This window comes from Myiozetetes cayanensis, unplaced genomic scaffold, assembly GCF_022539395.1.
Source record: "Myiozetetes cayanensis isolate MyiCay16 unplaced genomic scaffold, myiCay2020 scf18, whole genome shotgun sequence".
NCBI lineage: Eukaryota > Metazoa > Chordata > Aves > Passeriformes > Tyrannidae > Myiozetetes > Myiozetetes cayanensis.
In genome coordinates this window covers 13959043-13981638 of record NW_026087389.1, presented here as the reverse complement: position 1 = coordinate 13981638, position 22596 = coordinate 13959043, and the positions used below count along the sequence as shown (strand labels likewise).

Here is a 22596-nt window from a genome sequence, read left to right as displayed (position 1 = left end):
GCATTTAAACTTTGGTAAACTGTAGAGGAATGAAAATGTAACTTTCAGTAAAGGAGGTCAATAGCTCCGTACCTTGGTGGCTTTATAGGAATGACACATGTCCTGCTCTCAGCTGGACAGCATAAAGTGACAGAGCTGTAGACACAGCTGCAGTATAGACATAGCTGTAAGCAGAGGATGAATTACTTTGAGTGGTCTACTACTCACCTGCTATCTCACATCATTTCCATTGGTTTCTGTTGAAGAATAAGGTCCTGGTAGAGAAAGTTTTCATAGCATCTCCTGTGCCTGTAGCCCTTTAACTTTGTGAGTGTTGTGTGAATGACAGGCTGAAAGCAGGGTCTCTGAATTCAGGACTTCACTCGGAAGTCTTTTTAATGTCTGCCTTTAGAGCATAAATGGTCACTCTTGAAATCACTGAGGTGGCTCGTTTTCCTAGAATTATGCTTCTGTTAAATTGTGGGGCTGAATCAGGTCCTGAAATAGTAAATGTCTGGGTTTGGTTACAGCAGTTTGTAGGTTGCTGTTGTTCATTCCATCATCAGTAGAGCCTTTGTGGCTGGGTTTTGTTCAGGAGGAGAATGGAGTGGACCAGGGCTGAGTGTTGACTGATATGGGTCAATTGCTGACTGGGGGAAGGTAAAGTCTCCAATATTCTAGTTTAGGCAACCTCTCAATATACAATTTCAAGCAATTATACAGCATGAGAGAGCTGTTAACCAGAATTATGAAAACTTTTCGTGACCAAAGTAAAACCCTGCACATTTCAGGCATCTTTAACAAGTGTGAAACACTTTTTAGGGTTACAAACTCTACTAACTTGATAATCCTTTCAGGAGCAGTGCAGTTTTGCAGTTACTGAGCTACAGACTCTGCAAAGGATAACAGAGTTTGTGTGGTCCAGCTGCACTCTAGAAAACCACCCATCTAAAGTGGAACTTGAAACTAAAACCAACCTGAGATTAATTTGTATTTCAAGCACTTGCATCACTTTAAATTTCTGCTGGAAGTGGGAAAGAAAAGTAAAACTCTTATCTTCCAAACTGTTCTAATGAACGCCTAGTTCATTCCTGCAGGGAAAAACCACAATATAATAAATGAACCATCTGGGAATATATTTATCCTCAGAGGTATTATGTATAAGAAAAAAGTCTTTTTGGTGTTATTAAATGTTGCACTCTATTTTTAATATATTCAATTTCTGCTGACTGTATATAGAATATTGGAACTGCAGTGTCACTTAGAGTTCATATGTTCCACCAAAATTAAACCAGATGCTTTTAGTTATTATCTATTTCTTCTTCTAAAATGAAGATTAATTCTCCAAATGTTACAGCTAAAATGTTTGAACCAAAGTAGCAAAGTAGCTTCATTTATTTAAAAGTAGCACATCGTATATACAAGAGAAATGTTAAGCTATTGAATACTGTGTGATCCTTGTTCTCTAGAGGGATTATAACCTCTTGCACTTCCAAACTCTTCCTGCCATGATTTAACCTGTAAATATATCTCTCATTTTGACATCTGAACAGCTTTTCAGAACTATCTGCAGTTCAAGTAATTTCCAGAGTAACATGTTTGATTGCACGGCAAACGGATAGTGATGACCTTACCTTTCCTCTAATTTTCTAGATTATTTAGTGTAATATTGGAACAATTAACCAAAGAAACAGACGGTGGCAGCCACTCAGGTGGCAAACCTGGTGGCTTTGATGTCAAAGCCCTAAGAGCCTTTCGTGTACTGCGACCTCTCCGGCTTGTATCAGGAGTGCCCAGTAAGCTCTTTTCCATCTAATTCCATTGGAATGAATGCTGTAACTGCTCTGATTATTTCACTTTCTTGTTCCAGGCACTAACAGAAATGAGAGAATAAAAATCTCAACTTTATACTGTCTGGTTCTGTGTGTACAAAGTGAATTTCAAGATGAGTGATACCCTTTTTCAAGTCGAACAAGGGATGGTGAATTCAGTCAGTGTATGATCTTCTTACACAGTTCAGTAAGCAGATGGGGAATACACTTCCTTTTTAGGAGCTTTATATAAAAGTAAATTACGTGTTAAAATGCTAAAACACCAGAAAAGGAAATTCAGATTTTTTTTTTTTCAATTCTGAAAGCCAGCAGATCTGAAAGTGTAGGTGGTCCTAAATTGGTTTATAAGTTGGTGAGTGTATGCCAAAGCACATTACACATTTCGTCTCTCCTGCCCCCTCCAATGCACATGAATGCCTTCTGTTTGTCTCAGTAGACCTAACAGATAAATTAGGAAACTTAAAAAGTAGAACAATATTTTTTAAAGAAAGCCATTGAATTTTATGATATTTCCCACTTTCTTTTAATACATTATTAATTATTGAAGCTGTTTGGGCTGAATACAAGGTTCATGGCTTACAATTCAGCTCTTTCCAAGACATTCAAAGGAAGAAAACTAATTCTGTGTTTATTCTATCACGGGCCTGTTACATGGAAATGATCATGATTTTGCATATTTGGCAAAAGGACTTCAGTGAGGATAGAAGCAGCCTATGGAATGTCAGAAAGGAAGTCTACTAAATTAAAAATGAGGCATATTTTATTCTCATTGGTACTGTGGCAGCTTCATTAGTCTGGGATTCACTTGTTTTGCTAAAGCCAGAATTTGGTTAAGTATTTAATTGAGAAAAAGAAAGTGAAGTAGTTCTGAAAGTGATAGGGGAGATAAATTATATGAGTAAGCTTGTTTTGACTAAAAATGTGTTAACCATATTTTTCTTTCCAGACCAAAAATACAGTTCTGCAATTGGCTGAGTGTACATTTTCTCAGGACTTGCCACAAAGTTATGGTTGTAGCACAGAACTTGTTAAAGGTCATATGAAATGAGCTATAGCCCCACACTGACTGTGTGCTCTTTCTCTTTAGAAAACCATGGATTCTTGTGACACATTTAAAGCACTTCTGTGAAGTAACAGAGGAAATAATTAGTCAGAAAGTTTTAGATTTTCTGAAGCTTTTTGTTACAGGAACATTTTGTGGTTCTGGGCAGTAGTTTTTTTTTTTAATATCTTTGTGTGTCTGTTTCAACAGTGTCTAATAATCTGTAATTATAGAAAATTTGGGAGGGTGAAACATAGAAATATGGCTTACATCTTATATCCTCCTTTTTTTTTTTCTTTTAGGTTTACAAGTTGTCCTGAACTCCATTATAAAAGCCATGGTCCCCCTCCTCCATATTGCCCTTTTGGTATTGTTTGTAATCATAATCTATGCTATTATAGGATTGGAACTTTTTATTGGAAAAATGCACAAATCTTGTTTTCTTATTGATTCAGGTAAGTCATGAAACTGTTGACTAAAATAAAGGTTTAATTATGTATTCTTTCAAATCTGTGGGAATTCAGTTTGAAATAGAACCAGGGGCCAAAGCAGTAAAACTTCTGTAACCCTGTTTACAACCAAGTTTCATAATTTTAGGAAGAGTGCATTCAGTGGAAAAAACAAACCCCAAAAACCACAACACCCAAAGCACAACAAACAACAACAAACCCCCCAAAAAACCCAACAACAAACCAAAAACAAACCACCACCCAAACCACAAAACAATCAAACCACTCAAAGACTAGAACGTGCTCTGAATAGGTTTTCATTTCTGATACGTGTAGTTTAAATGTCACTAATGAAAATAATAAGGGTGACTATTTACAAGGCACAACTTACTGGCTTTTTTTCATCTCTGATTACTGAAAAGGTAGCTAGTCCTCTTCTAGGGAAGACAGACTTTGCTGAGTTCATAATTTGTCAGTGTTTTTCTCCTTCAAGATCATGACAGTTTGGTAAGATGTGCAGTTCTGAAATGAGTAAAGAAAGAAAATGGTGTTCCTCCATCTGCTGAAATGATGAAATGGAAGTGTGTATTGTTGGAGAATTTTGAAGGAGTGAAACCTCATGAGGGAGAGATCTTACCTGGTGGCTAAGGGTGCCTTTCTGTCAGCTAAGTGATGTAAATGATGTAGATGATCTATAGGAATTAGATCTCTTTTCCTTAATGGTCCTTGTGTTGGCATGAAGTGGCAGAAAGTGAAGTAACAGCAATGGAGAGGAAAGAAAAAATCAGCATGAAGAGCTTCTATGAAATGATGTATTATTACATGCTCCTTTCCACTGCTTAATTACTCAGCTCTTGTCTACATTGTTTAACTTCTTTTGAGGTCATAAGGCCCAGATGAGAGAGAGACTCAGAGCTCCAAAGCTCCCACGTGTTGCCTTTCTCAGCATTTCTCAGCTTGAAATCTGGATTTGTTACAGCAGGGTTGATGTTTCTGCATGCAAGGGGCTAACTCCTAAAAATTTGAGAACTCAAAGCTGTGATTTTTTTTCTTTGGATCAATTTTCAGATATACTAGTTGAAGAAGATCCAGCACCTTGTGCATTCTCAGGGAATGGACGTCAGTGTGTCATGAATGGCACGGAATGTAAGGGTGGATGGGTTGGACCGAACGGAGGTATAACCAACTTCGATAACTTTGCATTTGCAATGTTGACCGTGTTCCAGTGCATAACCATGGAAGGCTGGACGGATGTGTTGTACTGGGTAAGTTCAGAAATCACTGAGCTTTGTTTACTTGTAACTAAGCTTTTATGTTCAAGTGAGAATTGAGCTGTGTTTTGCAATACCGTCACCAGGAGATCTGGGTGAGTTTTGCAGGAGACAAGCTCAGCTGCATACTCCTCCCAGTCACACATGTTACTGGACTCCTCGGGCTGAAAAGATATTTTAAAACCAAATTTTTTCACTGCTGATTTGAGGGTTTTTTGGGCATTCCATGTGGATAAATGTAATGCTACATTTATGTCCTTTGGACTAGCCTTTTTTCATGTGAGCCTACAGATATTAAGTGTGTCTTCACTGATTAAGCTTAAGAGCTCTCTTTTTGCAGTATTTCTGCAGAATTTTTCATGATGTTAACATAAATTAGAACAAAGCATGCTCTCAACTGTCATTGCTTGCCATGGGGACTGCAAACCATTTGTTAACCACTCAGAAACAACAAATTACAAGAGCCATGACCCTGATGTCGTCTCCATAGAAGCAGCAAAGGGTATTCAAAAACCTAACTGTGTAAATTCCCACCTTTAAATGCTACTTTGGCATAAGGTATGGTAGCTCCACAGCCTTGAAACATAAACAAAGTCAACTGGACACAGACTGGGAAACTGAAGATTTATTTAGTCCTGATTTTCCAAATGAGAACACACAGATTTTTTAAAGGAATAGTCTCCTAAATATACAGGTAGACCTTTCTCTGCTAAAGCCCATTGCAGTCTAAGGGACACTGCATTCTTTTGTGAATCTTTAAACATCTAAATATCTGATGTGAGTGATTTGTCCAAGGTCATTCAAGAAGCCTGTGACAGCACCTACCATCAGTGAGAATATTCTGTACTGCTTGGTACTCTGCAGTAAGTCTTTGTGGCAGTTAGGGCCTCACAGCAAATACAACTCTAACCATACAAAGGTTGGAAAGTATTTATGAAAGAAGAAAAGTGATTATTAGCAAGGATCACTGTTAGCAAGCTGTTAAAAGTGGATGAGATCTCAAGATGTATCTTGCTGGAACTACACTCCAGGTGATGTTGCTACCAGCAGTTCCCAAGGTGAATTTGTTTCTTTGTCTGGCCAAGTGGGTCTACTGGATGCATTTAAAGATCTAATATTACCCAGTGAATCAACATACGATTTTATGTGGTCATTTGTTGCAAATCAAGGTGAAAGAAACTGTTACTAAAACATTTAACACCAGTTTAATCTCAGATAAAATCTGTGGTACTGGAGTACAGAATATGGAGATGTTTTAGGACAATGTTGCTGTTTAAGATAATTAAGATGGTAAATGGACATTCTTTTAGGATGAAAAGACAAAAAAAAAAGAGGCAAATGTGAATATCTACTTCCACTGTCTTAGTGGAGATACAAACCCAAACTGTAATAAAAGAATACTCCAAGAATCTAAGGCAACCATTTTAGCTCGATGTGCAGGGGTTTTGTGGATTGCTTTTTACTTGGAAATCTGTTGATGATACACAGACTGAATCAGTTTTACACAAAACAAACAAACAAAACCAAATGCATAAATATTAGAAACTGCACAACATTCTAATTTCCATTTGATCACTGTGTGAACAGTGAAATAAACTATGGAGGCTTATCTTGCGAGCAGGTGGAATGTGAGGGGGTGAAATATGTGCAATATTTTGCATCGTGTTCTGTGGCATTCTGTTAGCAAGGATGACAGCTCAAAATGACAGCTTCCAATAGCACTCCCTGGCACAGCTCGTTATCACCTGGTTAACGACAGTAAACGTGGTTTAAAAATTCTCCAAGCACCAATAATGATTTCCCCCTTAGGCATACCTATTATGAGTTGAGGCCTTGATCCTGCTACTGCTGGGAACCCTTCAGATTGTGATGACTCACATGGGCATCCTGCTGCTCACCAGTTTGCATCTGAATCCCATATGTCCTGCTGTTTTTTAGAGTGTTCTTCATCTGGCTGCTTTTTTCTTTCTAACTTACTTGCAACTCACTGGATAGCAGATACTACATATTCCATCTATAAGAAATATGACTCCTTGCTGCCAAAAGTTAGACTTGGGAGGTGAAGGGGTGTAGTGTTCTTGTTTTCACCAGCCAGTGCAACCTGTGTGTTCTCAAATTGTAATCAGTATTTTTGTGGCTGCACATCTGTGTATCCTCTCCATTTATAGCAGGACTGTGTTTATTCCCAGTCACAGTCCTTTCTGTTTGCTCTTGAGCCCTAACTGGAGGCTCATGTTATTAGTTTTGGATTCCAGTGCAGTCCTAGTTATTGGCCAAGTGGCATCTTTGTGTGCCCGAGTTTTTAATGCTCGAGCCCCCATTCTAAAGCTGAGACCGCAGTACTCTTTACCTCACTTTCAATTTATGCTAGCGAGCTCTCAAGAATTACAAAAATTGAGTCTGCATTTGCATATCTGGCTCTAGATTTTTCCCATGTCTTTGAAACATCTAGATGTATAGTCTATTAACAGCAAACACGAATTTTGTAAATTGCTTTTTATTTTTAGCTGTTTCACTCGATACGTAGGAACACAGATAATGAGCAGTGATACTTGCCAGCAAAACCCCCAATTTTCCCATGAGTACCAAAATTATCACATTTAATTCTTCTTGTTTTCACCATGGTGAAGTTATCTTCAGTTACTACACTCAAATAATCCACACTGACACTACTATAGCTTGAATGAGAGATGGGCAGGGCCCCTGAGAAACCACCTTAATGGGCTGGGCTGCCAGCACAGTTGAGTCAATGAGGGACCAACTGTATTAGTGGCCCCTGAATTTTCTTAGCTCATTATGGAGAGGTGCTGCATTACTAACTCAAATATTAACAGCTCCTCAGTTCTCTGACACCTAGCCAGCACTGTTCAGATTGATCTGGAGACTTTTTGAGATTGAAGAACTCAAGCTGAAATTGCTGAGTATGTTGATGTCTTAAATGGTTTTGCCTAATAATAAACCTACTGATACGTTAATAAGATATTCTCTCAAGGATTTGTGTTTAAAATACTCAGTTCGTTACTTGAAATGTCTAAGCAGTCCCAAATATATCTAAAACTTGCATAAGGTTTAAGGAAAGGGATGTCAGGTTTTTTTAATATAGCCTTTACTGATACTTTTTAAAACTGTCTGTTACTAGTTTTTGCTAATAACATATATTATCATTTAAGAAATGCTTCATTCATAATTCTTCTGCTTTTATAACAAAAAAAAAAGTGTGCACTTAGGAATCTGTTCCTTGCTTTAGAAAGCTTTATGTTTCTCAATATATTCATTGAAGCACCTTAGAACATCTGAAGAAAATCCATCATTTCTGTAACACAGTCTTTTTAGGCTGCACTGCACTTTTGCATGTGTCTATATGTCCGTTTGCATAAGTAACCACTGAATTAATGTTACTGGAAGTAACATATCAAGATAGAAAAACTGTATCAGTATTTCTGTAACTGTATTTCCATAAACAGGTACAAGAACTGTGGCTTCCTTACTAGTTTCAATAGTACCAGGCAGTTTTCTCTATTATGTACGAACTAAAAGGTAGAAAATTACTTTATTTTCTAACCAGGTGGGAATTAGAAAAAATTATAACTCCCACATAAACCTATGTATAGAAAAAGAAAATAATTGCAATAATAAAATAAAGCAGTCTATTGATTTTTCGGAATGTTAATCAGATGATCAGGAGCTCAATCTTCTACTCTTGACACTTTTTAGAATGCTCCTAGTTCAAGAATCTTTAAGGACAGCCTACTTAGAAGTGTTATAAGGGGGTATAGTGTACTTGAAACCAGCTGATGTGCAGCCAAAGATTTTTCCTGAATGCAAGGAGGTGTTTTACAAATACATCTCACAAGAAAACCCTTGGCTCATGCACAAAATGTATTATTAAGCTATAAATAAAAAGCTGCAAAACATGAAGCATTATCAAAACTGTCATCAGAGTGCTGAGGAGTCTCCTGAAAAATACTTTTAAAAAAATGCAAACAGCAGTTGAATAAATGATAACATTTTAGAACTTGAAATTAAATGATTTAATAAGCTAATGGGAATCCACTACTAGGGGTGATTTAAGCCATATTAGTCCCACTCCACCTGCAGAAAGGGAAGGCATGTTCCTAATCCAAACAATACTTATCAGCAATGAATTTCATCTTGTCTGAGAGAAGTCAAAGAATGCTTGACAGCTTTTTCCCCCTTTGCTGAGTATTCGCAACTGATTTACAGTGTTAAAAATGGTGAAGAAAAATCGCAGAAAATCCTAATTTCTTCCTTTTTTCTGTTACATACCTAAGGACAGCTTAATGCTGCTCTGTTTGCATCACTCAGCACCACTCTCAGGTCATCTGAGGGAGACTTTTCAGTGGAACAAGTCAGCTCATCCCCAAAGGCATCGATGTGCTGCATGCTCAGTGCTCCCAGCCTTCGATGACTACATAGCCAGAAATTTAACACATGATGTACAGCTGGAGAAAGAGTGATAGAAATTTTGGATGACAGCATTAGGATATTGCATAAATCTCACTGAAGAGCCAGGGATGGCAGGCAGAATTTTTTCAATTTGAGTGTTAATTACTTGAATCCAATTTCGTGTTAAAATCTAGCTTAACCCCTCTGCCTTTAAGGTAATGGTTTGGACTAATTACCTTTTTATGTTCTCTAGGTATAAAAACCTCCAAATCAACCCATTTTAGATTGCAAAGTGAGAGAACTTAATCTCAGAGAGAAAAGAGAACGATCAAATTCAGACATGCAAACAGAGCTACCCAGCCAAGGAATTATGTACATTTTAAGATAGATATACATAGTAAGAATAATATACATTAAGAATAATATATATATTAGGATCAGGGGGATGATAATAGAGTGTAATTTTTTTCCAATTAGCATCTTAACACAGACCCCACCCGAGGAGGATTTTAAACTATCTCACAGGGAAATATCTTTCCCATGAAGTGAACTTGATTGACTTTGACAAGTTATCTCATATCTCAGTCTTAGCTGACTGCTGACCTGTACTGCAGTCAAAGCGTGGAACTAATTTCTTGTCACAGATCATTGCAAGCACTAAAAAGAACTTACTATTTCTCCCCAGAAATTTTAAATAAAAATGGGTAGAAACTTGATTGGAAATAGAGTCTGAAATTCAGGTAGTGCTAAGAATTCCACTAGAGGAATAGCTAGAGCTTCTTCCAAAAACTTTGCCATGAGAAGAAAACCATTATTATAACAGCATCTTAGTTCCCAGTCTATCCCAGGAGAACAGTTTAGTAAATAAATTCATATCTCCCTTGAGTATTGGGGTTTTGGGTCATTGTTGCCACATAAACTAAGGTAACAATTTTACATCATCTAACTGAACAGCATATGCTATTCTTGCATTTTGTTATATCCAGCATATGGGGAATATTAAATGCATCCAGTTGTTATATAATGTTGTATAGGTGGCATAGCAGATACAAAGAGGGTGTTTATTACCTATCACCAAAGTGGATATTATTATTTTGTTCATTTTAATAGAGGGTAGCTAAACATTTAAAAAGTGAACACACTGTTCATCATATTAGTTACTCAATTCCAATAGTTTTTGAGCCCTTAGCTTTAACAGATCAAATCAGTGCACAGGCTTTATAAATTTCTTTTGTGAAATTAGGTTGGGCAGTATAGATAAATAGGTAGAAGCACTCACAAAAATTGTTAATCCTAAATTAACAAGATGAAACTCATGAAGGAATCAAACCCTTGCATTTTTTTGTACCCATTTTGTTAAACCTGGTAGAGTCTTCAACAGCAAATCTTCTCTGGGTTATTCTTTTGTAGAGGTTGTACTGGTAGTACTCTTGATTTTCGTTATGGCAGTGTCCCCCTGCTCTGCAGTATCAACCTGGCTTAGCTATCTGAAAAAGGAAGTAATTTCTTAGCAGTCACGATTGACATCAAGACTTTCCTGGGAACAATTACTTGATTTCCACCCTTCCCCTCTCCCCAGTTAGACAGTAAGCTGATTAATGGAATGCCACTAACAGGAATTAGCTAAAATAGCATTATATGTAATATGAAGTATCTGAATGAGAAAGAAAGACCTGCATCTAAATGAATTTCTGGACAGTCTTAGTAAAAATTTTACAAATGATCACATTTTAAAGAATAAATGCCTCATGTGAGTACCAAATTTTAATGCTTCGTTTGCTAAGTATGGATAAAAACAACAGAAGGAAGAAATTGAGGTCTGTTCAGATAGAGCAAAGCAAATTAATAAAACTGAAGCAATGTCTTCCAAGTTGAGGTTTAAATTGAGAGGATCACTTATGTGTCCTGTATGCAACTACAGCACAGTTTACATACAGAAGATGGAGGCCAAATTCAAGAGGTGATTAAGCAATTATGAGGCTCTCTAGGTACTGTGACAACTTCTCTAAGGGATTTATTTCTCTTTATGCCTACCTTGATGCTCAAGCCATAGAATTCCTGTTTTGCAGTTGTTGCTGAGCTGGAATGCTTAACAAAGCAACCTCGAGGTTACTGTGCTTTAAGCACAGCCTGTCATAAGTCAGCTTTTGGTTAACTCCACTTCAGCCAAGAATGTCTCAGGACAAAACCTTTGAAACCAGGGCGCTTCAAAAAGCTGTCTGGTATGCTCTACACTAAGTAGAATAAATAGCCTGATCTGAGGTTTTGTGAACCTCCACTGTATGCTTTGAAGAGTGCAGGGTTAGTCCCATTTGACAAAATGCTGATTTCTGAAGGATTTTTACACTTGTCAAGAGACTGAGTCTGTCAGTCTTAACAATTTAAGATGATTTGGTAGATTATAGGTAGGAATAAGTAAACCCAACAGTTATGTGTTTGTTGGAATGTTATGAAAAGAGGAAGGTAAAATTGAAACCTAAGGAAGCTAAGAAACTTACATTTCAGAGAGTTTTAAACATTGTGGGAAAAAATTCAAAATAGGTTCATGCATCAGCACATTGTATCTGTAATGGTCCAAATGCAGAATTAGAGGTGTTACTGCATTGCTTCATCATTATCCCCAGTTAGGGCTTACATAAATTAATACATACAAAGAGCTTGCAACAATTTTCAGTAAAAGAATACCAGGTGTACAGAAAAGTAAGACCTTGATTTGCATGCAATTGCATGTGAGGATTTTACTCACAATTACCACAGATAGGGATAAATGAGATTTTAATGATTTCTAATTGATGTTTTAGATTGGAGTGTGCCATCTGCTGATGTGTAGCACTAAGGGTTATATCAGCTGTAAATTTGACTTTCTCTCCTTTTCACTTCAGAGTCTCGATCCCTGATCACTAATGCTGTGTTGTAATGGTAGTTGACTCCAGCTACAGCACAGCTAACAAGATAATTCACTCCAAATGCCAGATGAGACAGTTTCAGACTGTACCAAGTTTGTCCTATTAGCCCGAGATAATCCTTCAAGACTGCAGACATATACCCACAAACATCTACACGTAAATATAAAGAGCCAAATAGACAATGCTCAGTAAACACCTGCTGCTGTGGTCAAACAGAATTAAGGGATACGAAAAATACTTTGTCCTTCCTATCAGCCATCATCTCATCTGTTCTCTGGTTGATGTGATGGATAAACTAATTAGAACAGAAATTCAAACAGTAAAGCCTAGATCTGTAAAAAGGCACAAAGAAGGGCAAGAAGGATGGTGCTTGGTGGTGTCCTGCAATAGGTGCTAGGAAGGCTAAAAGCCTGATGGCCTCAGAAAGAGGTGGGCCAAGTCCACTGAGAGCCATTAAATGCGACACCTCCTGTGGTTATTGTACGTCCCTGAGCCACGGAGCAGGAGAGTCTTGCAAGATGTTTCACTGAGGATTTGAGGTGTGGTGTCTCCTTCAATTCCTGGTGTTACTTTAACATAACTGAAGGGCTTCTACTGCTTATATTTCTTAGTTGCAACTTCCAGTACGTTTGGAATTTGTCTTTAACTCCTTATTCTGCACTTTATGTGAAAAGTCAGCATTAATCCTTTCAATCTTGTTTCTGAGGATGGAGATTTTCCTGTTCTCATATATTAACCAAGTTCTGTCTCAGTCTTTAATCAGAAGGCAAATCGACTCCTTTAATCTTTCTTTAATTGGAAGTTATGGAAAATGCCATTTGACATGCATGAAATAGGCAGCAAAGTTTTCCAAAAGGAAAGGACTTCTTTTTATACTTTGATCTCTCATATTAATGCAGTCTGAAATACTGCTTCATGAAGAGAAATTACAGTGCATTACTTGAATAGAGTTTAATTGTATCTAGAATTAAATGATAAAGTTGTTGAGTAGTGCAGTTTCAGGCTGTTCTTTTTAGGAATTCAATCTTAGATTAGTGCCAAGGTGTTCTGCTAGGCTCAGGTGTTCCTGAATTATGGAATGCTTTTGAACTAGCTCAGCATCTGCCCAAAATGAAACATTTCTTCTAGTACTGGTTAGTTGCAGTTGCCAGTTTTTACTTCACAAGGCAGTCCTGGATAGATGAGCCTAAAACATTGGACTTAAAATGAAACTGCATAAATGAAAAGGAATTTTTTTATGTGTTACACACTAGAAAGTGAAGGAAGGAAATGCAGATCACAGCTGTCCATTCTAACAGAGCCCTTATGGCAGAGCAGGAGAATTTCAGCTTCGCTCCTGAGTTACTGAGTTAGGACAATGCCTGGCTGCTTGAATATATTCTCTTGGTGAGCAAAAGGAGAGTATGGAGTTATATTGCAGTGATTCCCAGAGCTCTTTTTTCTCAAAGTAAAATTGCAAAAATTAATATTTCGGGTTTTTCAAAAAGACACGGAGGAGACAAATGTTATCAACACCAGATGAATTTGTCCTCACACTGGTGACTTGCAAACAACTGCTAATGGAATAGTTCAGTTAGATGCAAAAGGCGTTCATATGTATTTGAAATTTAATTAAAACCTTTGCTCTGATCAGTTATTGCTGGAAAAACACTTTGCCTGTGTGGTACGAGCTGTGTCTGTTAACATGAAATGAAGGTAATGATCCCAACCTTTCTGAATGGCTATAATCCTTCTTCATATCAGCTTCTCCAAAATTCAACTCTATTGAAACTAAAAGGAAAAAAAATCCAAACCAAATATATATAATCAAGTTTTCTTCCCATCCCCCCCGGGAAATCTAAGTAATTTTAAGTTACTTCTTAGTACCTCAGTTCAGTTGCGAAAGCATTTTTAGAAGACAATACATAGATTATTTTAAAAGATGCAAGAAAAAGCCGTGTAAAATAATCTACCTTGGTTACTTAGGAAGTTTGTTTGCTTTGGTAAGTATGAACTGGTATTAATACAAATCACCACTGAAGAAAAGTGCTTATAGGCCTTAACTTGCAAAACTTAATGTGTGTGCTTATGCTGGACCATCCACAGGGCCAGCCTGCAGAAACTGAGATTGTGATACACTGAAAAAGACAGAGGAAAACATAAAATGATTTTGAAAAGTATTTGTTCCCACGTTTGATAGGTCTGTTCCAACAGAGGTGTTAAGGACAGGAGTCAAACTTGATTAACCATAGAGCTCAAAGCCTAATCCCAAATCTCCAATAGAACCAACACAGCAGCATTCACAGCAGGAAAACAGATCTGCAAAAAGGTTGTTAGACAACACCACGTCTAATTTTCGTCTGCTGAATTTTCATGGCTAAAAAACAGCTTAAGATGAATCTAATGCAAACTTGTCGTTTAAACAAGACTACACACAACCCCAAATTTCACTGTTTTAAAATACCTGTTTTTCTGAATAGGCCTTTTTAGATCTCCATGGGTATATTTCTTAAGTTATCCTTTGATAGGTATGATGAGCTGGCTAAGAATACACAGTGGAAGAGTTCTTTATAGAAAATATGTGAGTCTATAAAGACTGTATTTAAAGCTCAGTTACTTCAACCTCACTTAAAACAAATTAATTAGCAACAACTTTTTAAAGTCTATTCAACCTTGATCTTGATATAATTTATGTTCAAAAGTGTGTGTGGAATGTTTTCATTATGTTTCTAAAATTTTAAACAAGTTTGTTCTCATTTATTTATTTTTAAATTAATTTAAAATATCTGGCAGCATCCGACTATTATTTCAGAAAAAAGCTATTGGATTTCCAAGTTACAGAAAAATTAATAATTCTTGTCCTGTTGAGATACATTTGCTGTTTATTTTCTCAAATGATCATTCATGTAGATAGGATATATAGGAACTAAAAGTCCTAATATTTCAATATACTTTGTGGTCATCGTTTTAATTGGAGATCTGAAATTTATTTCATGTTCTCAGTGCTAAGGAACAGAACTGTTGCAGTGCCCCATTTATGTTTGATGATATTTCTGATCTGAGTACCTGGTTCACTCACCATTTTGTTTTAGGGTATGTATTAGAAATGCAAAGTGAACGTGGCCAGTGCCTTCTTTTCGCATTGTTCTTTCATTACTGAAGGAATGCACAGAACATTATCTAACCTGAATGATCAAATTCTCCTTTTCTCTGACTCTTCATTGCTGTTGATGTAGTGATCTACTCTATAAGATCATCTTATTTCTTGCAGATGAATGATGCTATGGGATTTGAATTGCCATGGGTGTATTTTGTCAGTCTCGTCATCTTTGGGTCATTTTTCGTACTAAATCTTGTTCTTGGTGTATTGAGCGGGTAAGCATACACCTTTTTCATCATGAAGGCAGAGTCCTGAATTCAGTTGCCATGAACACACAGGTTATCTCATACAGGTGAGACTTCAGCTGTGATGACATCTTTTATGTTGTTTCCTCCTCTGATTAGAGCAGAAGTTGTCTCTGGTCATCATACAAATAACACACAAACACCAAAATCAGAGTTTAGGTCTATCAGTAAATATTCACGTCCAGCCTTGTGGCAAAGTTATAAAAAGGACTAATAATTCTCATGCACTTACTTAAATGTTATTTCAATTAATCTTCTGAGGCAACACATCTACAAAAAAAATGTGGGTAAGTAAATTTAAGCAGTTGTTCATCCATTTTTATAAGAACTGGATAAGCCATAAACTTTGTGTTAAACCTACGTGATCTGGCAGCTGCAAAAAGGACTCTGCTGTTTAATAAATGACTGAATCATAACTTATTTCCTTACGTTTTACAGGTAAATGATGCAATAGGATGTGAATGGCCATGGATCTATTTTGTTAGTCTTATCATCCTTGGCTCATTTTTCGTACTTAACCTGGTTCTTGGTGTACTTAGTGGGTAAGCAGTTGAGTTAACATTGTGTATGCTACTGCTACTTGTAAGATGGCCTCTGCATTTACTCAAGCTTCTCAGCAATGGCTTTTTTGCATGCACTTGAGATTCTAATGTCATCCTACCAGTGTTTGCTCTTTGGACTGAACTGTGTGATTCTACTGCCTGTACCTGTCTTGACATCACGTTCACCATGCTTGCTAAAAGTTCTCATTAAATGAGGCACTAATCTCCTTATTCTATAATATTCCTGCAGGGAAGAACATTTTGCACACAGAGATGGGTGGTGCACCTGTACAAATATTTTGCCCTGTAGTTATATACAAGTGGGTTTTTTCTGAAAGACCAGCTTTTGCTTTTGTTCAAATAGCCATAAAGTAATTGAAGTGTTGTTTATGTTTACCAGTTACAAATTTGCACAGAATTTTGCAGAACGTTTTAATGGGTGCTTCAAGATGTGTCTTACTGAGAGTGGGGCTGTGTTACCCTGGCACAAAGTGTTTGGGGCTTCCTGTGTTGCTGAGCTGTGAACTGCTGTAACAACCTGCACCAGGAGCTGATATATTTATCAGTAATCAAGTATCAATTTAATGCAGTTGTCAGTGGGAGGTTGTCACAGCTTTTTGTTGGTTTGTGAACTCCAGGCTCCAGCCAAGAATTGAAGTCCTGTCGGCTGTAGCTGACATGTATAATGTGCCTTAAAACTGTAATTTACAGCAAGAGTTTGTCAGGTTTTCTTCTTACAAAGCCCCCTTACCTGAGGTTGCAACTCCATTTCCTTTGCTGCTTCCTGTTTACTAACATACTGGAGCTTGGGAAGCTCCAGTTTATGGTCAAGATATTTTCTGATAAACATACAAAAGATCCTGCTAGCATTTGAATTCTGAAAAGGACGTTATTATAGTTGTATGTATTAGCTTTTCTTTGGCCAGAACAGTTTGTTTGCTGTATATCTCAGGCAAGCTGTGCCATCTTTGTTGTCCAACAGATGATTTTTCTCTTGCGTGGAAAGCAGCCTGACACCACAGTTATGGTGTCCTCAGGCTGCTGATTGTGTGTGCAGCCCTATTCACAGTCTTTGCCACATTGTATGCTAGATTTGAAAAAAATTATAATGCATTATTACAGGAAATCAGATAAATAAGATTTCCAGTTGTTGAGGTAACTGTGTCACAGGAGCATTTTTATCTGATGAGTGGTTTTACAGTGTGCTTTCTAAAATCTTTAATCATTTATCTGTGATAGATTACTGTTGCACACAGGAAACTAGAGAAGGTGTACTTTTACCTTACTGTCAGAATGGCCTTACAAAGCAGATGTTTAAAAACCAAAAGGTAGTGCTAAAACCACATTGCTGAGGTTTTTTTTTTTAAATTTTTTTAGTTAATCTCTTCCTTCCAAGACCTACCCTGTAAAGTCTGATTTACACAGTCATATCAGCTTTGTTTTATCCAAGGGGACACGTGTAAGCTGTTGTAAAACTAAGGGCCTAGCTTTCAGCCACACTGGACAAACAAAATAACAAATAGAAGGACAGATAAATGAGAGGAGTTGCAGTGTAAATAATTTCTTCTTTTCATGCTGTTACCTAACATTGCTGTGTGACCGGACTTTGCACTGAAGTCATTAGAGGATTAGGCTCTCACAGTTCCTTCCCTGGCCCTTAAGAAGGTTGTAAGCACCAATTAGTTTTCTTCCTGTCGTGTGAACGTGTCTGGTAACAGATAATAAATATTCCTATTTTTCCTTCCATGACTCAGATTGTTATTGGCTTGGGAGTTTTCAGGTTTTAAAAATAAATTGTAGGGAAAGCAATACCAGATTTGGTGTTTTGTTGCATGAGTTAATTCTTCTACTGAAGCCATGGAAATTTAGAGAAACCCTCATGACTCAGCTTTTACATTTGATTTAATACATTTAAAATACTAAATAAAGCTTGCAACATTATGATACATATGATAGCTGTTGGAATATGGAGTTGCTCTTTAGCTGCTGTTCCAATACAGGCAAAGAGGTGTCCTCATGTTCTTGGGTTCCTTTCTGCAGACAAGAAATGACCCCTCGTTTCTGGGTATTGTGTGACCCACAGAGCAGTAACGCTCTTCAGAGTGCACAGAAATGGCAGTGTCCAGTGTGATGTGAACCCCCCCTAAATTCATCCATTTTTTCATCATTAATTGCTAAATTTATTTTTCTACCATAGTGTCACCCAACTGCAGGGTCACGTGAGTGCTCAGGGTGCTTAATGAATTGTATCAATCTTTGTTTGCCCTGAACACACGAAAGAGCCTTCCTAAAACACCCCAGTTTTGTTTTCTATCAGAAGAAAATTACACTAGTGAGCTGAGACACATGATATAGAAATATCACCAAGGAATGACACCAAAAACAAAAGGAGAAAGGAAAAGGGAGTATTCCTAAAAGATACCAAACTGATGTTGAGTACATAAGTGAGGAAAATGTCTTGGTGTACTTGTTTGAAACTCTGACAAACAAGGGCCAGTGTGGAATACTGGGACTCTATTGCTATATGACTTTTGTATATAAATAATAAATATTTTTCCACGTATTTTCTATTTAGACCTATTACTCTAAATTTTATGGGTAAAATTGATGTACTAGTAAAACCCAGTGGATATTTTTGTATTCCTTAGTAGAAAGGAAATATTTTTCATTCTGAGCCAAGCATTGAATGTGTAACACACGCATTTCTTGTTTTTTATTTAAGAGTTATTAGCTTTTACATTTTATGCTCTTCAAATCATAGCATGACACTTGGTTTATGATAAATCTACAGATAAATTTCACTAAACTGATCAAATGTCAAGAATGGAAAAATGATGCCAACTTACCTGAAAAGCATGGCTTTGCATACAGATTTTGAAAGTGGAATCTGAATGCCTTTTCTGTATGAAAGTGTTACTTCCTGTAATATCAGGTTATGCTGTGTACATTTAAATTTGTCTGCTGTTTTGATCTGTTTGTGGGTTTAAAATATTCAGTCATTCTCTTTGCACTCCTTTGTTACCCTGTGACCATCTGCCCCTTTGTATTTCTGTCCTGCCTCTTGTGCACTGCATGTTTGATGTATTTAGATACTGTACAAGTGGATGAGAATGATGATTTGGCAGATCTTTTGTTTTACATCTAGCTGCTTCTGAAGGTGGGTATTTCCTGGTGATCTGTGTCAGTCTTGCCTGCTGAAGGGGTCATTCTTAAAAATAGAGTTCATATTTTTAATAGAAGTGTGAATTAATAGAAACAATGTGTGTGTGGAATCTGCATGTGGGAAATACTGTAATTTCTGCATGGAAGCTGACTGTGGAGATTTTATCCTGAATATTCCCTTGAATAACAAGGATGGAGAGAATTCATAGGCTTGAGTTAATTAATCTTTTTCAAAACACTCAAATTTTTACTCTGTATCAGACACTAGAATTATTCACATTAGTCTAAAAGTGAATTCTCAATTGAAAAGCTATTTCAGTTTTCAGGGCTTGACAGGAAAATCCATTCTTGAAAAAGACTCCAGGTCAGGTTTTAGAATTGGCTCCAGTTCCAGTTCAGGCTCTAGTTCCATTTCAGAAATTAGAACCAGCTTGAAAAAATACACCAGAAATCGTTCCAGCTCTAGCAGTGACTGTAAAAATTGTCCTAGAGGCAGCTCTAGAGATGCTCTCCAGAAGGAGGATCTAGATTCAGCTCTGCTAAATGTCTATAAAATGGTCCAGAAAGGATTATGGGAAAAGGATACAGAACGCGCTCTAAATCCATCTCCAATAAATGGCTGGACAATTGAACCTTTGTTCATTCCCATGACAAATATAAAGGTGTTCATGGCTCTGAATAATTATTTTAACTCCTAGAAATTGCAGGGTGATCATGATATGGTCACACTCTGTTTTGATTGCTTTGTCTTTTGATCCAGCATCAGGGGGTAGGATCAGTCTGTAAGAGGCACCAGAGCACCTTTATTCCCTTTTGTAAAATTTCCTCTGGTTATGGTGTAAGGAGTAGACTTTGCATCTTTGGGGCAACTTCACACTTGGTGGAGTGGCACAGAAATTGCTGCTGAGGGGCTGCCCAGCAATTCCAGCTCTCTGAAGGGTGGTGAACTCCTTCAGGAGCCTGCTTTTCATGGGGCTTTGATAACACAATATGTGACAGGCATAAGCTAGACCTGTGTTCTCTGAAGGCATGAAATACTAGAACAGAAACTGGGAGATGAGGACAGGCCTCCTCCAAATATTCTAGGATTAAAAAGACCAGAGCATATCATGGCTATTGGTGCAAGAGAGAGTGAGCTGAAACTGAAAGTTAAGTTAGAAATTATAAGGTTATTAGGAAGTTAAAGACTAAAGATAAACCTTAAAAAATGAAGAGAATTGAGAGATACTCATCCATCCTGAAAGTACCTTTAAAAGCCTGTTAAAAGTTAAGATAAATATGCGAGTAATTCAGTATGCATTAAACTGTTTTGCTATGAACAGAGGAAATACTAGATTATAAAACTTCATAACTTATTTATCAAGAGGCATGGCTTTTAATGATGCATGATAATCTATTCCTGAAGATAGTCCTTATCATTAGGGGATGGTTTCTGCTGACGGCATTTTCTGCTCAAGGCATTAGTATTTCTTTGGGTAGCCATGGGAACAAATAAGACCTTTCAAACACACTTTAATAAATCTTTAAGTTGAATCTATTGCCTTGCAAAAGGGCACCAGAACATAAGCTTTGACATGTCCTTATATCCTCCTACATGGAGTCTTGCAGGTTACTCAGAGAATGTTAATTTTTTCAATTTCTTTCTCCCGGTAATATTTGCGATGAATGTACATAATGATGGTAAAAGCTAAGGCCATGTACTCATCCACACTAATCTCACAGCAATATCTGTCAATTAATGTCATATAAAATATGTTGGCACAGATAAGCTCATACACCTAAGGATTGTTGTCTATAGTATATATGGAAAAAATCGTAGAAAAAGACATTTGAATAATGATGCCCCAAATAGAAAACGGCAGTGAACTGTCATCCATAGCCCCCCAGCAAAAGGGAAGTGAACTGGTTTTGACAATGTTCCTTTTCACAGCAGCAGGAAGGCTTAGTGAAAAAAAAAAAAGTTATTTCTGAAAATTTAACTCCTTCACATAAATAAACAGAATATACATTCAAAACAAGAGGGAGTCTCTGGCTGTAGATCTCAGCACGTTATGAGCCCAAGTAGGCTCTTTTAATTGTTCTGTGGTTACTACAAGTAAAACTCAAACACAAATATATGCAAAACAAGGGAATGTTATTTTTGGTTGATCAATTGAATTTACTAACAGTAATTCATCAGCAAATACTTTCATCTAAATATGGTAATTGCTGATGGACTTCTTTAGACAGAAGCCACCACAGTCAGTGGGAGTAGTTTGTACTCTTGAATAAGAACTTGGAGGCAACTGATTTTATTTCAGTCCTGTCTGAACTGACCACCCGAAGGCTTCTTAGGGATTAGTTCTGTGAGTCCTGGCAGGTAACAAAACACATCAGTCTTAGAAACTGTTGACAAGGGCACATCCTGGTGGTGTGGTGATGGTGGGATATGGTCCTGTGCTTGCTACGGCCCCTTCTTTTTGTAAGAAATCCAGTATGTCCTGAACCAGACGGGTCTTGGCTCAGGACAGGAGGAGCACATCTTAATGTGCAGATTTACTGACAGTCTGAAACATCAGGTCTTGGTTTTGTTGCTGTATCAAAAGGTTCCCTACATTGCCGTTCCCACCCGTGATCCTGTAGCATTGATGTGCACTCTGGCCCAGGAAGGCTGTACAAACCCTCTGCTACACAGAGGTGGTGCTGGAACCATTGCATGTACATTTTGTCAACTGCTAATGAACTACATAGAAATAACTATGGTAGGTAATGCCAGTTTGCATTTCCCCATCAGGAACCCAATGCTCCTTGCTCAAGGAAAATTCCTGCTAGGATTTTTTTTGTGCTACAGAAATAATTTTAGTGTTCAGGCTCTGAGGCATTTTGGTTCCCCGCCCTAAAAGAAGGGGCAACAGTGATGTATACAAATCTCCTGTAATTAAAGATGTGTTGTTACTTAACCTTTATGTCTCTCTACATCTGTTACACTTTACACCCAGCTGTGAGCTGTTGTCCATTCTTAGCTGTAGACTGAAGGCAGTTTTAGTTCTCTGTTTGATTCTGCTAATTTGCTGGTTGATATGGTTACCACTGTGTGAAACCTCTCCTGTGAGTCTGGTCCCCAACACTGTACTCCTGTGAGTACATTTTTATTGTTACGTGACTATACCTGGTGAATAAATGAGAGTCTGGGATGTCTGGGTGACAGTTCTACCTACAGCATTAGCATAACCCTTTCTACATGCCAGACCCCATGTGCGGCAAGTTCCACGCTGCAGGAGATTAATTATGTCAGTGACACAAAAGGGCAGTAATGTGGCTAACGAGGAATTTGTGTCCTGACTTATGCTTAGACATAGAAAGCAACTGTTTATTTCCCATCATCAGTGCCTAGTGATGCACAGGAGATGTAACAACACCCCTGGTGCTGCACAGCCCCCCTTAGGAAATGTGTCTGGTCCTTAGCACGGGGAAACTTCCAGCTGTTAGGAGGCCAGCGTAGGTGTGTCTGTAGTTATGATGTCTGGAATTGCAGAGAGAAGGGAGAGCACACCAAATACTCAATTTAAACAAATTCTTGTCTTAGGATTTTAGGTTAACACGACCCTGCCTGAAATTTCAGGTGTGTGAACCCGAGAGCTGT

At 37.5% G+C, this 22596-nt stretch overlaps 1 protein-coding gene across 11 annotated transcripts in view; it reads left to right on the top strand.

Annotated features, from left to right (window-relative positions):
• CACNA1D (calcium voltage-gated channel subunit alpha1 D) overlaps positions 1 to 22596 on the top strand; it is a 212815-nt gene that overhangs the window by 106156 nt on the left and 84063 nt on the right. For 6 of the 11 annotated variants that reach the window (XM_050313293.1, XM_050313295.1, XM_050313292.1 and 3 more), the window contains exons 5-8: positions 1633 to 1775; positions 3156 to 3308; positions 4371 to 4567; positions 15709 to 15812. In XM_050313293.1, the coding sequence (XP_050169250.1) occupies positions 1633 to 1775; positions 3156 to 3308; positions 4371 to 4567; positions 15709 to 15812 (597 nt within the window). Of the gene's footprint in view, positions 1 to 1632; positions 1776 to 3155; positions 3309 to 4370; positions 4568 to 15136; positions 15241 to 15708; positions 15813 to 22596 lie in introns of all 11 variants that reach the window. The other 5 variants (XM_050313298.1, XM_050313299.1, XM_050313301.1 and 2 more) reach the window with 1 other exon arrangement.